Source organism: Macaca nemestrina, chromosome 1 (assembly GCF_043159975.1).
Source record: "Macaca nemestrina isolate mMacNem1 chromosome 1, mMacNem.hap1, whole genome shotgun sequence".
NCBI classification, from domain to species: domain Eukaryota; kingdom Metazoa; phylum Chordata; class Mammalia; order Primates; family Cercopithecidae; genus Macaca; species Macaca nemestrina.
Genome location: NC_092125.1, coordinates 166267722 through 166285150, shown reverse-complemented (window position 1 = coordinate 166285150; position 17429 = coordinate 166267722). Strand labels below are relative to the sequence as shown.

Sequence of the window (17429 nt, the reverse complement as noted above, 5' to 3'; positions counted from 1 at the left end):
CTCACACGATGGGTTTTGATCACTGCACTCTTCTTCGGCTTTAAGAAATGAGTTATCTCTTCTTCTTTCTCCTCCCGGTCTCTCTCATACATACGTAAAATGTCTGGTATAAGAGGAGACTACTATAAATAGACTGGTGAATCATGATCAAGCTCTTCACTTTGAAACCAACACTGCAGCTCAAAATTTATTTTGAAATGAATCTACTTTTAATAGCAAGACAATTCTCAAAGCAGGACATTTAGAACAGTCATAATTTGTGAATATTATAGAAGAACCCAGCCTAATTTATTTCCTTTTCATGAGCAAGTGACTGGTTAAAACCAAAATTCCTCCTCTCATGTAAAGGTTTCTCCTCCAAAAATGTCCTCAACAGTGATCTGGAAAGATATGCTACATGTTAATCTATTCCACGCCTCTCAACTCAAGGGTTTCTCTCAGTAGAATGAGGGTAATGATACCAGTATATGCAAAGCTGACAAGACCATTGTGGGGATCAGCAAATGAGAGGACACAAATGTAAAAATCATGAGGGCCACCAGTGTAAAATTCAACGGTGCTGCATGATGCTTGTTTATCCTAATGGTGAAAGCTCCATGCCTGCGTGCTTCTCACTGTAACAGAGTTTATAGCGGACATCATCATGGTTCTCTGAAAACAGCACCAGAGTGAAGTCAAAATAAGTATGGGTTGGCCACGAGTGATGCTCAGTAAATGTGAGTATGTGATTTCTTCTCTGCTGCCTTGATTTTATTTCTATCTTCACAAGGTTTAGGTTCTATAATGAGGTCTTAGAATTTGGAGGGACTTCAAAGCTCTTCTAGTTCAGCCTTCCTTTCATTATAAACATGGTTCCTACTCCTGCCAGGACAGGCAGATGTCTCAGTGGGGACATTCTGGGACAGGAAGAATCTCACTTTGTAGTCTGCCCATGCCATGGTTGAACATCTCTTATTGTTTAGAAAATGTTTCCTTTTGTGTAGACAGAACTGTGGGCCCAAGAAGGATGCTTGGGGTTGTAACTGGCTTATAATAAGAAACCAAAAAGGGCCAGGCGCAGTGGCTCACACCCATAATCCCAGCACTTTGGGAGGTCGAGGTGGGCAGATCACTTAAGTCCAGGAGTTTGAGACCATCCTGGCCAACATGGTGAAACCCTGTTTCTACCAAAATACAAAAAAATTAGCTGGGCGTGGTGATGCCCACCTGTAATCTCAGTTACTTGGGAGAATGAAGCAGGAGAATCCCTTGAACCTGAGAGGCAGAGGTTGCAGTGAGCTGAGATCATGCCACAGTACTCCAGCCTGGGTGACAGAGCAAGACAAAAAAGGAAGGAAGGAAGGAAGGAAGGAAGGAAGGAAGGAAGGAAGGAAGGAAGGAAGGAAGGAAGGAAGGAAGGAAGGAAGGAAGGAAGGAAGGAAGGAAGGAAGGAAGGAAGGGAGGGAGGGAGGGAGGGAGGGAGGGAGGGAGGGAGGGGAGAAAGAAGAAAGAAAGAAGAAAGAAGGGAAAGAAAGAAAGAAGGAAGGAAGGAAGGAAGGAAGGAAGGAAAGAAAGAAAGAAAGAAAGAAAGAAAGAAAGAAAGAAAGAAAGAAAGAAAGAAAGAAAGAAAGAAAGAAAGAAAGAAACAAACAAACAAACAAACAAACAGAAGGAAAGAAAGAGAAAGGGCAAAAAGGTAAGCACTAGAAGCTTCTATAACTTGATGTCAGATGGTGGTCATCACAAGCCAACCTCAAAACCTTCAGTGACTCTCTATTCTAAGAGGCTCCCCAAGGAAAGTTGGATCCAGTCCTAAATTGTCACAGGATTAAGTCCTTTTCTGTCAAACCTGGGCTTCTTTAATGGCCCCGAACAGGCGACTCAACTAGGGGTGGGAATGGAAACACTGACCAGAGTTACTGAGCAGCCCTACTTAGGACCACAGAACCACAGAGTTATAGACCTCTAGAGCCAAAGGGATTTATCTGTCATATAGTCTCACCCCACAGTTTAAAACATGGAAACTGAGGTTTCAAGAGGTGATTTCCAGTGAGGGGATTTCAGGTGATTTGAGTTCGCTCTTATCCCAGCCTCTAACAGGGATTCCTCATGCCACTCTCAGGCAGGCTTGGGAATTCAAGGGAATGCCATTGGTACAAGGGACTCATCTAAGTGTCAGGCTGGAAGGAAAACTCTGCAGCCAGATCGCTTTGTGACAGGGCCCAAGTCATACCTCACTGGGGAAAGGGAGCAAGGGCGTGTGTGGTGGTTTTTTTTTTTTTTTTTTTTCCTTTGAGCAACTCTGGGAAACCAAATGCAAGAAACACCCACCACTGCAAAGAAGGAAATTTCATGCATTGGCATCAAAGGAAGCCCCAAGTAAAACCCCATTTGTCTGTGAATAAAGTGAGAGCACATTTCTCTTGCATATGAAGAAATGTGAGATGGCCTTTCACTTTTGTAGGATGTTTACATTAGAGGAGAACAACTCTGTGCTGGTCGGGTGCAGCCCCTGGGGGTTGGGGTGGGAGTATGTGTGTGAGTGTGGGTGTGAATGCATGTGAGTGTAAGGATGTGTGTGAGTGTGTGGAAGGCGTGGGAGTGTGGGCATATGTGAGTAGGGTGTGAATGTGTAGGTATGTGAGTATGTGTGTATGAATGGGAGCATGTGTCAGTGTGTGAGGATGCTGGTGAAGGAGACCTTTGCTTTGTTATGGTTTGTCACTTCTTTGCCCATGCCTTAGTTTCTCCCGAAAGTACCATTTCCTCAAAAATATCTTGTGCTACTTTCTAAAATCATAGTTTTTTTTTTTTTTTTTTTTTTTTTTTTGAGACAGAGTCTCATTCTGTGCCCCAGGCTGAGTGCAGTGGCACAGTCTCGGCTCACTACAGCCTTCACCTCCTGTGCTCAAGTGATCCTCCCACCTCAGTCTCCCAAGTAGCTGAGACTACAGGCATGCATCACCACGCCCAGCTAATTTTTGTTTGTCACAGAGACAGGGTTTCACCGTGTTGCCCAGGCTGGTCATGAACTCCTGGGTTCAAGTAATCTGCCCACCTCAACCTCCCAAAATGCTGGGACTACAGGCGTGAGCCACCACACCTGGCTCATAGCTATTTTTGAGAGGAAAAATACTTTCAATGTTGAAGCCAAAAAGTAAAGCCTAATCTATGAAATGAAACAAAAACACCTGGGTATTGTTAAAACCATAAATGCAATAAAGGTAAAAAATGTTGCTTGATTACAAACAGCCCCAGGGTTGGATTAGGCCCCTTTACAAAAGGGGGCTTTTAGCAATCCTCTCCCTCAAACTTCCTTTCTCCTCTCCTTCTGTACTGTTTTACATTGTATCCTTTCCTTAATTATCTCAATCCATGATTCCCATATAATTCTTTTCTAGTTAAAACAGCATGTATATTTTTAGAAGAAAACCACCTTTCATATATATATGAAAAAGATATGAGAACCAGGTAAAGCCACATTAGCCTTTCTAGTTTCCTCTCTTAATTTCTTTAGCGTCCTCTCGTTATCTTGATATCTTGTTTCAAAACAAACTTTTGAAATTCGTTTGAGGCCGTGAGTCTGGAAGAGAAATACTCATGTTAAACTCATTCTTTCGCTCAAAGAAATATATGAAAGCTCCTCTTTAGTATTAGACACTGTACTGCATAGCTGGGATATGAAAGTGAACAAGACAAATCCAGTCCTCATGTCCTGGAGCTCAGAGTCCAGCAAGAGGACAGGAGTAGGAGCAGGATGCTGAGGACACTTGGGTGTTAGGGAGCAGTTCCAGGTTCAGCTGGAGGGATGATGGTTGAGCTCGCCTAGTGGAGACGGGTAGTGGTGAGCAATCAAAGAGGGACGCCTCTATGGATTTGGCATGGAAAGGATTACTTTAGTGAAACACTGTTCCATGGAAATATCAGCGAGCCACAAATGTGAGCCACATGCATGATTTAAAAAATTTTATGTAACCAAAGTTTAAAATGTAAAAAGAAACAGGTGAAATTAATTTTAATATATATATATATTTTTGAGATAGAGTCTCCCTCTGTTGCTCAGGCTGGAGTGCAGTGGCGTGATCTTGGCTCACTGCAACCTCCACCCCCTAAGTTCAAGTGATTCTCATGCCTCAGCCTCCCAGGTAGCTCGGATTACAGGTGTGTGCCACCACGCCTGGCTAATTTTTATATTTTTAGTAGAGATGAGATTTTGTCATATTGACTAGACTGGTCTCAAACTCCTGGCCTCAAGTGGATCCTCCCTCCTCAGCCTCCCCAAGTGCTGGGATTACAGGCATGAGCAATGGCTCTCGGCCTAATAATACATTTTATCTAATCCAGTAGATCCAGAACATTGTCATTTGACCACGTAATCAGTTTTTAAAATTATTTAGATATTTTGTAACCTTTTTATCCTACCAAGGCTTCAAAAACTGGTGTGTCTACTAAGTGCCAGTATGGGCACATTGGTTAAGACTCCACTCTCCAGACAGTAGCACATCTTGGCTCGGACTAGCCATGTTTCAAGGGCTCCATGACTTGCTACAGCTAGGGGCTCCCTCCCATATTCAACAGCACAGCTTCTGTGTTTTGAGAGCAATACAGAGAGAGTTAAGAAAACTCAGGCCAGGCATGGTGGCTCATGCCTGTAATCTCAGCACTTTGGGAGGCCAAGGTGGGAGAATCACCTGAGCTCAGGAGTTTGAGACCAGCCAAACCCTGTCTCTACTAAAAATACAAAAATATTAGCCAGGCATGGTGGCATACAGTTATAATTCCAGCTACTCAAGAGGCTGAGAGGCAGGAGAATCCCTTGAACCCGGGAAGCAGAGTTGCAGTGAGCCGAGATCATGCCACTGCACTCCAGCCTGGACGACAGTGTGAGACTCCATTTCAAAAAAAGAAAAGAAAAGAAAGAAAGAAAACTCTTGGTTCCAAAAGTGGGGAAAATATTCAGTGTTTTTTATTTGTTATACGAGGTAATTCATTTTGACAAACAGCTACCCTCAAACCACAGAATATGGAAAGAAAGCGAAGATAAGCAAGCCCCATATACCAATTTACGGCACAGCCTTAGAGACACTGTTGTGCAAGGAACAGCTTATTAGTACATTCGCTTTGTCTCTTTCTCCTTGTATTTCTCTCTCATATGCAGAATATTCCAACCTATATCACATTGCACTGAAGTGATGAATTCTTTGGCCTCCTAATATGAAAAAGCCTTGTTAAAAGTGGAAAGTATTATTTGGGACCTGATTTATATTGATGTAGGACAAAGGTCTATTGTAAATCCCTAGTGAGGATTGGCTGCCAGGAGCTTGGGGCATTTAAATAATTATAGGAGCTATCCAATCTCAGAATCAATATTTAAATACAAAAGCAGCAGATGGTACAATTCAGATTGTTTTGTTGCAATATCCAACTCTATCTCCCCCTTCCCAATCCTGGCCCGTCACAGGCAGGCACAGCATTTCCAAAGATATTTTTGGAAAGAAAGGGCTGCTTTTCCTTGCTTACTAGTCAAACATGTTATGCCAGCTGAAAGTAGGGAATTTTGATTGGATAGCAGAATGTGGCCAGTGCAAAAAATAAGAGAGTAGGTAGCCAACAATTAACAGAAGATAGAAAGAAGAGATGGGAAGGGCATTTTAAAGTTTTGCTTTCATGAAAGTTTCTCTTATTTTTCTGTTTTTCTAGCTGCCAAACAAGATAGAAATCATTATGCCAGGATCACCACCAAGAGGTCGGACTATCAGTTAAGTCAGTTCAGTATAGCAGAACACGGGGGAGTATCTAGGAAGGGCTAGCATGGTCCAGCAGTTAAGAGTTCACCTCTTGGTAGAGCTGTGTCACCTGGGTTTAAGTTCCAGCTTCACTACTTATTGGCTGGGTGTTCTTGGGCAAAGTGCTTAAACTCTCTGTTCCTTATTTTACTCATGAGTAAAGTGCAGATCATGTGAAGTTGTTGTGAAGATTAATGAAATCGTTGTGAAAAGTGTTAAGTTATTGTTATGAGGCAAACATTGTGCATGACATTGAGGGTGTTAGTGGGGAAATAGATCCTTAGATAGACAATTTCAATGGAGTGTTTTTTAAGTGTCCAGGTGAAAGTTGTCTTTTTTTTTTTTTCTTTTTTTGAGGTTCTCACTCTGTCACCCAGGTTGGAGTGCAGTGGTGCGATATTAGCTCACTGCAACCTCTGCCTCCTGGGTTCAAGCAATTCTCCCACCTCAGCCTCTCGAGTGACTGTGATTATAGGCATGCACCATTATGCTCAGCTATTTTTTGTATTTTTAGTAGAAACAGGGTTTTACCATGGTGGGTGAGCTAGTCTTGAACTCCTGACTTCAAGTGATTTACCCACCTCGGCCTCCCAAAGTGCTGGGATTACAGGTGTGAGCCACCACACACGGCCGAGGGTTGTCTTTTGAATCACTTCTTCATTTGGACTGGGGTTGCAGAAGGCAGTCATGAGTTTTAAAATCAAGATGCCCACAAAAACTTACAAATTACGTGTATTTTGTAACCAACTGAATGGCATTGGTGAGACTTCCATATAGAACTGAAGAGTAAGCCAAGAGTCAAGATGACCTAGCTCTTCAGAGACTGGTAGAAGAGTCATGTAAGTATGTTAGCAAAAGTGCCAATCATGATATTTTTATGTTACTTTAGAGTAACTGAGAGAAGGGAAGTCGCCAAGAATCTTAACATGTGCCAAGCACTCTTTAAAACAGTTTACCTACCTTAACTCATTGAATGCTCCAATAAGCCTACATTGCACATGACAGTATCCTTATTTTATAAATAAGGGCATTGAGGCTCAAAGAGGGAAAATAATTTGCCCAAGGTCATACAGCTGCTATGTGGTAGAGCAAGAAAGCAAGATCTGCTCTAATAAGAAAAAAATCAAAGTCAGCAGTATTCCAAAGCCAGAATCAAAAGAAAGAAAAGCTGTGATTAATAGTGTTCAGATTCCCCCAGCTTTCTATGGTCTAGACTATAGGCCCTCTTCTTTGATATAGGCTAAGCGCTAACAGATTTTTTTCTTTATTATTTGCATCAGGGGAAGTTCAGAAGTAGAGCATTACTTTATGAGAAGTTCAGTAAGTTTTTTAAATCTTAGGAAGAAATGATTTACCAATTCATGGAGACACCCCTCCTTCAATAGATCTTTAAAATAAAAACAGATGCATTGCATTCTGAAATGTGTCAGATTTTGTCCCGTCATGGATTACAATTACCATGCTTTTAATGCTGAAAGCTTTTTCAGGCAGCAGAACTCTTACAGTAGGTTTACTGAGAGAGCTGTTCACCCTTCAGTTCTCAGACAAAGCCAAGTCAGAAAGGCTTTCCATAATAAATTTAAATCGTTTCCCACCGGACAGAGCAGAAAGAAAACTGAAGGAGAGAGGCAATGGGACTGTGGTTCCTTTATAGCATACTCTTACCAATAGGAGAAGGTGACAATGACAGTAGGAACACTAGCCTGAGACCATTCTCAGCGCTGCCAGAGAAGGTACGAGAGGTGGCAGGTCTTGGAGACACTCCCAGGGATGCCAGACACGTTCTGGATACTGCACACCGCTCTCACATCCACCAGAGGGCACTCAAAAATCTCACATTACTTTTCTGTGGGGCTATTTGAAACAGTTCCTTAACTTACCCAAGCTTCAACATCCTCAGAATCAGAATGGAGAGTTACAAGGACCAAATGGGACATTAGACATAAAGCTCCTGGCTCATGGTATAGCCCAGTGAATGTTGGTCTTTCCTTTATCATTCACCCAAACCAGCAGCACCAGCATACAAATAAGTCGATCTGAGAAGAGTCGGCGGGCTCCTCTAGTCTGCAGTCCTTCTGAGCTCACAGCTTGTCTCCTGTGACTCACAACCTGCTAACTCTGGGAAAAAAGGGATTCTCAGTCTCCACCCTCCCCAAACTGATGAACTCATGCTGCCTGTTCGTGCTGCATGTCAGAATGTATCAAACATCACAATTAGAGAAGTTGCTTTGCAATTTTGGGCTGGAAGGGTAGCTGGGGATTTCAACTATGAAACGCAGCTGCCCACTCCTACCAGTTCATTGTCTCAGGCTTGTCTAAATAGGGAGCAGCACGTCATAACAGAGGGAACACTGGCCTAGACGTCGAGAGCTCTGGATTCTGCACCTACCTTCTTCGTCTGTCCATTGAATGGCCTTAAGCAAGTCACTTCATGTCCCTGGGCCCCTGCTTTCCCACTTATAAAATGAATCCTTGAATTAATTGTTAATCTGTAGATTCACTTCCAGTTTGGTGTTTCCTTGATATTTCCTTCCATCAGGGCAAGGCATAATCCAGGAGTGATGGACTACATACACCATTTGTAAACTTTATGTTGCCCAAACAACAACAACAACAACAACAAAACCCTGAACTGATTATACTGTTTTCAGTTGCTTCAGGAGACTAAGTGGCTAAATATCTTCAATTCTTACTGGCTCATTGACGTTTTTTGTTCCATGGACCCTGTTGGACCAGTTAGGCTTGTTTTTCATGTTGATTAAGGAGACCAATTACCTAAGAAAGGATAATCTTTATTCCAAAAATTGAGTTTGACATCTTGTATCAGCCTAACCCATGGGATACCATATTTATTTGTCCAACTACTTCCATCCCACTCCCACCTTTTCGTTGATACTTTCAACTCTAAAATACGGGATGTGAAGGGGAAAATGTAAGAGTCTGGGTCCATGCCCTCTGGAAATCTTCATGATCCGTCAGAGCCACACCCCTATTTACTAGACTGCTGTGATCAGCTAGATTTTCACAGCAGTCACTATGCATAGTCATTGGATCCAAGATAACATTTCACCCCTTCCTTCAGCACTTTACTATTATATTAAATGAGATTTCTGGGATGTCTATGAAGGACAGTGGGAGGGAGATAAGAAGACTGGTTTGCAATGTTAGGATGGGACTGAAGCCTCTTGGGTCCCTGACCAAAAAGAAGAGTTCTGTGAGCTCAGTTAACTCTTGGGAAGTACCTTAGGGTTGGAAAACTTGGGGTGTGAATGGAGGTAACAGTCCTATCTCTGGACTTGCAGAAGAGACAGATAGGGAAGGATGGAGTGAGAGATAGCTGAGGGGATGGTCTTCCCTGGCCAGTGTCTGCTTTAATTTATTGTTTTTCTCCTCTGACAAACAGCAAATTTAATAATAATAGTTTAGAACATCCTACTCTAAAAAGCATTTGCTTATTCTAATCCACACAACAGGCCTATTTTGAAATGCTGATTTTAGGGAAAGCAGAATGTCCACACAAAAGGGCCCACAGCAACATGACATCCATCTGGTACACTGACCATGGTTTAAGATTTAGTTTTGGACCTTTTGGATCCAGAAGGGTCACCAGAATGGACCTGCATTAACCAAGCTTCCAGAAATGGAAATATAAAAAGTAGATGCTCATGGACTAATTTCAGCAAGAAATGCAGCTGTGGGGCCAACCAGAAGGCTTGAGTCAGCAGGTTGGAACATTCTCTCCCAGTATGCTAATTGTTTCAGAAGCCAAATTATAATCAGAAGGCCAATTTGTTCACTTAAAGTGAAAAATACAAATTATAAGTGAACCAGATGTTCATGTTAGCCCAGCCTTTCCTGACAGATAAACGACAAAGGAAACCAAATTATTAGAAGAGTGCTTGGTGAGCAGGAACCCAAGCAAGGGGCATTTGCTGACTACAGTGTGTCTTTCAGCAAAGGCAGCCGGAGGCCCCCCACTCATGGAAGGGACAGCCTTGCAAAGAAAACTGTAGCACTTGAATCTGGGGAGCAAGCCTTCCTCTACTTGTATTAGGCATGGATGGGCACCGCCAGTGCTAGACTTGACAACTCTCCGTATTCTATGCTTCTGTTTCTCATGGTCCTTGTCAAAACAGGGTTATAATACAAATAATTAGTTATCTGCTTACTTTCTGGGATTGCTCCCAAATTATCTCAATTGGAATTTTTGCAGTTCCAAATGTTGTTAGTCACACGTTTATGAACAGTGTCTTAGTTTCCTAGCACAGATGGCTAATTCAATTCACTAAATGAAGATTTTACTAGTTTAGCTCTTGAAAATCTTCTGTTTGATGTCTTCAGCAGCAGTGCGCTTTCTGTAGAAAAGGTTATATGTGTGTGAGATTTACAGATTTAGAAATGGAAACTCAGGGAGGCTGAGTGCCTTGCCCTTGGGCTGTGTAAACAGTAGAGCTGGAACTCAAATCCAGATCTTCTGAGTTGAGATTCTACACTTGTTCTATTGGATGTGACCAAGTTGTCTGCTATTAGTAAGTTTCATTTTAAAGCAAAAAAGAAAATCAATGTGTTCTTAAGAATTATCCTTTAAAAACGTTAACTGATTTTTTATTTACTAAATGGCAGGGAGGGGAAGGTGGGTGTTGCATGAAAGTGTGTAGCGGGGAACATGAGATGATATGAATAAAAAGGTCCCTCAGCTGTAGCTGCCTGGTACATCTGTACCCATGAGGTCCAGGCACAGAGCCTCAGTGATCTTGTCTGGGAGGAAACAGTGAATAAATGTGTCTTGTTGCAGAATCTGAGTGTCTCAGAGGCAAGAGGAAAAATTCTCCACTATCAGGTGACCTTGCAGGAGCTGACAGGAGGGAAAGTTATGACACAGAACATCACAGGACACACCTCCTGGACCACAGTCATTTCTAGAACCGGAAATTGGGCTGTGGCTGTGTCTGCAGCAAATTCAAAAGGCAATTCTCTGCCCACTCGTATTAACATAATGAACCTGTGTGAGGCAGGTAAGTTCTAATTTTTCTTTAACATTGCCTGTGGAAAACTGTGTCTTACTCATCTCTTATCTCCTGCAGGCCCAACCCAGGGCCTAAAATGAGTAGCCAGGAGTTCAGGCTTTGGAGTCAACAGCTTTCAGAAGCTTTTTTTTTTTTTTTTTTTCCAGTCAGCCTATGAGTAGCCTCGGACAAGTGAATGAACATCTCTGAGCTTCAATGTCCTCCTCTCTAAAATAGGAATTATATTGCCTGTCTCATAGGTCATTTTGAAACTAAATATTAATACATAGCAGGTATTTAATACGTTGTAGTTAAGGAAATACTAGTTACATTAAATTGAACACCAATATCTAACTAGCTTTTATAGAAGCAGGAGTAATATGTGTTAAGTTTAAGAAAACATTTTACACCTATTTTAAAACCAAAGCTGGGGATGGTGGTGTGTACCTATGGTCCCAGCTACTTAGGAGTATGAAGTGGGAGGATTGCTTAAGCCCAGGAGTTCCACACCAGTCTGAGCCTCACAGTGAGACCCCTTTCATCAAAAACAAATAAATACAACCAATAATATTGAAATTCTGACTCTAATGAAACTATAGTAAAATTTTGTTTTACCATAGCCCTTTATTGCACAAGTTTAGATACATATCCAATTACCTTTATCAGAAAACTCCCAACTAGATGTAGAGTCTCACATTTTATAGTCATATCCTCTGAAAATTAACTTCTCAGGATAAAAGCTCACAATTAGGCAAGGAAATTGATATTAATCCTATTTCTCAAGATCTGTATTATAAAAGAATTCCATGTCAAGTTCATTGGCCTAACTTCAAATAATGCCTAATAGAGTAAAACTCTGTAATTAGATCCTCTCCTAAAATTCAGTTTAATAATTTTATCTACCAGTGGGTTTAGCAATCTTCATTTTGAAAAAGTCTACCAAAATGCTATTATTTAATATACACTGTTAAATCTTGGTTATGTATCTTTTCAGTCATATATCTGTACACATAGAAATAAAGTATTAGATACAATACTTAGATGAAAATACAGGTAAGTATTAATGTATATATACATGTAACCAGTATATATATATTATATACATGTAACCTTGGGTTGGTGTATGAGTTAGGAATTTCTCTTGGGATTAGGGTTGTTCTTACCAAAGGCCTGACTGTAGGAACTTATTTATCCTCTCAAAAAAAGAGAAGTCCAAAGGTAGACAGCCTAAGGCTGGTGTGACAGCCTCATGATGCCATCAGGACTGTAGGCTCCTTCTTTCTGTTCCCTCTGCCAAGTTTGGCTTTCATCCTCATGATGGAAATAGTCCAAGATGGCTGCCAAGGCTCTAGCTATTTCCTTCTAGACAGCAGAAAAGGAAAAGAAGGGCTCAGCCCTTACTTTTAAGGAGCTTTACCCCAGGGCTCACAACAACACTTGCATTTTTCAGCCCACTGGTCACCTGGTCACACCCAGCTGCAAAGGAGGCTCAAAAATATATTAAGGCAGCAATGTTCCCTTGCTAAAAAGATGAGGAGAAGGTGTTTATAGGCAACTGGTAATCTCTGTCTCATGTGGGGAAGACACCTAAGGCAGGAAGCTTGAAGGAAAAAAAAAATATTAACTATAGAAAAAAACACTTCAACTTTATGCATAGTAAAATAGATTTTTTAAAGGACACCATAAATAAAGTTTTAAAATACAAATAGCAATTTAAGAAAACTGTATGTCACCTTTTTAGCAGAGAGAGGGTTGATTTCTATATATCTATATATTTAAGTGTATATTTATATAACTTTTTCAAGTATAAAACTAGGGGATATGAACAGGCAACTCAAAAAGAAGTATAAAAGGGAGCAACAAAGATATGAAAATATGTTTAGCCTAACCAGCAATCAATGAGATACAAATTTTGGGAAAACCTGAAAAACCAAATCAGACTGAGAAAGAGTAAGTAGAATGAACATATCCATGTTGGTGAGGGTGTGGGGAAGATACTCTTGTACATGCTAGTGAGTGTGTAAATTGGTACAACTTACTGGGGAACAACTTGGCAATACATAACAAACTTTAAATGTAAACTTGTATCTTTTGACCAGGACATTTTAGCCTTAGAAATGTATACTCAGCATTTCATAGGGTAAGTGCTTAAAAATGTAAGCACAAAGATGTTTGCTGAAAAATTGTTCAAAATAGTGAAATACTATAAACAACCTAAATGTATAATAGTAAAGAATGGACTAGTTAAACTCATCATGACCCTCACCTGCCTTAATCCTACACCAACATTAAAGGGATGTTGCAGCTATGTTTTTTATTGACATGGACAGATACACATTAGAAGTGAAAAAGTAAGATTTTAAAAGTGTATATGAGATGATGCCATTTTAAATATATATTCACACCCAGTGCAGTGACTCGCACCTCTAATCCCAGCACTTTGGGAGGGCAAGGTGGGAGGATTGCTTGAGCCCAGAAGTTTGAGACCAGCCTGGCCAACATAAGGAAAAAGATACAAAAAATAAAAAGAAGAGCCAGCTGTGGTGGCTCACGCCAGTGGTTGCACTACTTGGGAGGATGAGGTGGAAGGATCTCTTGAGGCTAGGAGATTGAGATTGCAGTGAACTGTGATCGCGCCACTGCACTCCAGCCTGGGTGACAAAGTGAGACTCTGTCTCAAAAGTAAATAAATAAATAAACATTTACATCAGCATGTACTTTTTGAAGGGTAAAATAAAAAAAAAAATGTCTAGTTGAATATAGATGGAAATGTTAACAGAGATCATCTCTACATCTGGAATTACAAGTTATTTTTCTTCCCTTTTGCTTTTTATATTTAAAAATTTGTTCTTCAGTGGCTAAGTACTGCATATGTAATTTTTAAAGTGAACTCTGTGGTTCTATTCTGCTGTTTTTAAAATGAAATATATCAGAATAACTTACTTCTTCAAACCTCACTGCAGATGGGTCTTGAGGTTTTAAACCTTATGAATTCTGTGGTCCCATCCCAGGTTCCTTAGTTAGATTTGGTGACAACTTCTCAAATGCCACATTCATCATGTTAGAGTTCATTTCCACTTTATTCATTCAACAGTCATTTTTGAGCATACACTATATAAGGCAGTTGGAATCCAGCATAGGTAAAAGATACAGTTGAGGTCCTCAACTTATATTTAGTCAAGGGGGAGGGTCAGACATATAAGCAAGTAAAGTGCAGTACAGTAGAATAAGCATGAGGTTAGAGGTATGCATGGGGGCTCTAGGAACAGAGAATAGCCAAAGCATGAGCTTGTAGAGGAGGCCAGGAGAGCTGGTGACATGCGTACCAAGTATGGAGAGACAAAGTGGTGCTAGTCAGGTGAGGGAGAGCAGGTGTGCGGGCATGAGGGTTTGTTTTAAAGTGAGAGCTGAGCAGGCATAGGACTTGAAAAGAAGAACCAGGGATAAGGAAGAAGTTGAAGACAAAGGAGAGGGGGGGAATAATAAAGTCCCTGGGGAGATGGGAGATGATGAGGAGCCAGTGACCAAAAGAGGAAGAGGAACACTTCATCCTCTGAGAGTGGACAGAGGACCATTGATCACAGAATGATAAGAATGGGGTTGATGCAGAGATCATTTTGGGAGGGAAAGAAGGACATGAGGCAATTCTTGAGAGCCGAGCTATAGTTAAGAGGGTCTTAGAAGTGCTGGAATCTCAAGGGCCTCTTGCCTCTCCTAAGATCACACCCGAGCCATTCATACAAGTAGTTCTGTGTCCCAGAAGGACCTGGAGAACTGCATGGTCCTGTCTTTGAGGACTTTGTCTCACACATACCCTGAATGATCTGTAGAGGTAGAACATGACTCTGTGCCTTCTCCTCTTTCAGTATACATTCATATCATTTACATATGTATCTTTCCTTCAAGAAAAGGATAAAATAATGCCGCAACATTAGTTAGGCTGATTTATGCTGATTTTGAGAGACCAGAGACAAATCTGTTGTAAAAAGCACCTGCCACAGCATTGTATATAAAGAGGCACAAGAGTGATTTTGTTAGCTTATGATAAAAGTTACATGCTAGCCAGGCATGGTGGCACATGACTGTTTTCTGAGCTACTTGGGAGGCTGAGGCAGGAGGAATGCTTGGGCCCAGGAGTTGGAGGCTGCCATGAGCCATGATTGTGTCACTGTACTTCAGCCTGGGCAACAGAGCAAGACATTATCTGAAAAAAAAAAAAAAAAAGCCAGGGCCAGGTGCAGTGGCTCACACCTGTAATCCCAGGACTTTGGGAGGCCGAGGCAGGTAGATCACTTGAGGCCAGGAGTTCAAAACCAGCCTGACCAATACAGTGAAACCCCGTCTCTACCAAAAAATACAAAACTAGCCAAGTGCGGTAGTATGCGCCTGTAGTCCCAGCTACTTAGGAGACTGAGGCAGGAGAATTGTTTGAATCCGGGAGGCGGAGGTTGCAGTGAGCCAAGATTATGCCACTGTACTCCAGCCTGGGCAATAGAGTGAGAGACCCTGTCTCAAAAAGAAAAAAAAATAAAAGGAATGTGTGCTAAACCTACCAGTCGACGAGTAAAATGTATTAAATATTTCAAAGACCTAGCCCTTCCACTCAAGACCTCTTGAAACTACAGGAAGAGTCAGAAGCCAGTACAGTCATAAACACAGGCTCACAGAGATGGCAGAGACTGGGGCCCTAGGAGGTGAAGTAACAACCAAGATCATACATCTAATAGTGGCAGAGCTACATGGAAAACCAGACCACCCTTGGGTGAGCATTTTTCCAAATGCCTTCTGAACATTATAACTTCATACAGAAGCTCTCAGTGAAAATGGAGATGGGAAGAACGATTGAGGCTAAAGGAAAGGTGACAGGCAGAAGGTGAGTTGTTAGCAGACTTTTGAAGGAAAGAACATGCCCCAGCACACATCATGAGAGAGGAAATTCTAGGTTGGTTCCTGGCAGGTGTGGTGACTCAGAGACCGAAGAACCCTAGGCAATGCCAAGGTGATTTGTTTAGCTAATTCCAGAGAAAGCAGTGGTTAGAAAGGCTTTTTGGCTTTTTTACCTCAATACTCGGCAAGGGATCTTACAAACCATAGTGTTCAATAAATACTTGCTGAATGAGTAAATTTTATTCTCAAAAAATGAAACAAAACAAAAAGCCCATAGCGTAACCAGGATATCAAATACCAAGGCAAGTGAAGACAAGGAACCATTGCTGGGAATTCCAGTTCCTGACAAGATAGCCAGGACACTGTCTACAGCCTCTACCACTAAACCTGGCCCTGAAGCTGCTGCAGAGAGATAGGATATGGATAGCTGAGTTCCCCCTAGTGGGGAATAGTGATGAAGCAGGGAGGACCAAGGGAGCTTTCTACTTGTTCTCTTGATTTCTTTCCCTTGTTACCCTGTTGTGATCGCTGCCCAGGCATCTCTATGATGGGGTAGGAAATTCTGGAGAGCGTGGCAGAGTCACCGTCAAGGAAGCCCTGGAACTTCACTGGGGAGGAGCTCTGGGAGCAAAGAGTGCCTGTGAGCTGGCTGACCCTTCGGCAATTTTTTTCCTGCCACCCATCCCATAGGCCTGGCAGTTTCAAACAAGAATAATAGCCCAATTCCCTCATGAAAAGCAGTGCCTACCACAGAGGTACTAGTTTGATTCTGGAGGTACATGTATGCTTAAGGGGTGCCTGGGAACAAAGAGCTCAGGGTGTATCACTGCAGGGTCTCTGACCTGGAGCTTTCCAAGCTGAAAAACCTCTCCTCCCTACCCTAAACATACATGGAGGACCATGAGCTACAGCTGTACTTTGACTCCTCTCCCCATAAAAAAAGAAAATCCAAGGTTGTTGACCAATCAAAGAAAATAAAACACGATCCCAAAAGAAAAAATAAAGACAAATGTGAAGACCACAAGCCCTGGGAATGACAGGCAACAAAGCAGTATCATAGGAAACAGAACTAATGCAACAGACAATAGAAAAGATTAGAATAAATGTGAAAAGCATCCTTAGAAAGATAAGAGAGAATACCAAAACATGGATCAGAAACAGGTAGTTATGAAGAAAACCCAAACAGAGACAGTATGGAATGTTTAGGGTTTTTTAAAGGGATATTAAACAGATTGCTTATTCACTCTTAAATACAGCATGTTTTAGGCCAAGCGTGGTGGCTCATGCCTGTGGCACTTTGGGAGGCCGAAACAGGGAGATCACTTGAAGTCAGGAATTTAAGACCAGCCTGGCCAACATGGCAAAACCCCTGTCTCTACTTAAAAAAAAAAAAAAAAAGAAAAAGAAAAAAAAGAAAAATTAGCTGGATGTGATGGCGCACACCTGTAATCCCAGCTGCTCGGGAGGCTGAGGCACAGGAATTGCTTGAAACTGGGAAGTGGAGGTTGCAGTGAGCTGAGACCATGCCACTTCACTCCAGCTTGGGTGACAGAGTGAGATTCCGTCTCAAAAAAAAAAAAAAAAAAAAAGAAAAGAAAAAAATAAAAAGCACGTTTTATTAGAATAACCTCAAAGGGCCATTAAAGAAAATGATTTCAGTATTGTATAGCAACAAATAATAGAATCTAGCAAAAGTGTTTTTTTTTTAAACCTTTGAAGTTTCTAATATACTTTGTCTATTTAGAAAACAAACACATTTAGTTGTTTCCAT

The 17429-nt window shown here is 41.5% G+C and overlaps 1 protein-coding gene across 3 annotated transcripts in view; it reads left to right on the top strand.

The window, feature by feature from the left end:
* LOC105498469 (interleukin 12 receptor subunit beta 2) overlaps positions 1-17429 on the top strand; it is a 98977-nt gene that overhangs the window by 32775 nt on the left and 48773 nt on the right. For all 3 annotated transcript variants that reach the window (XM_071091477.1, XM_071091470.1, XM_071091474.1), the window contains exon 9: positions 10561-10780. In XM_071091477.1, coding sequence (XP_070947578.1) covers positions 10561-10780 — 220 coding nt within the window. The remainder of the gene's footprint in view (positions 1-10560; positions 10781-17429) is intronic.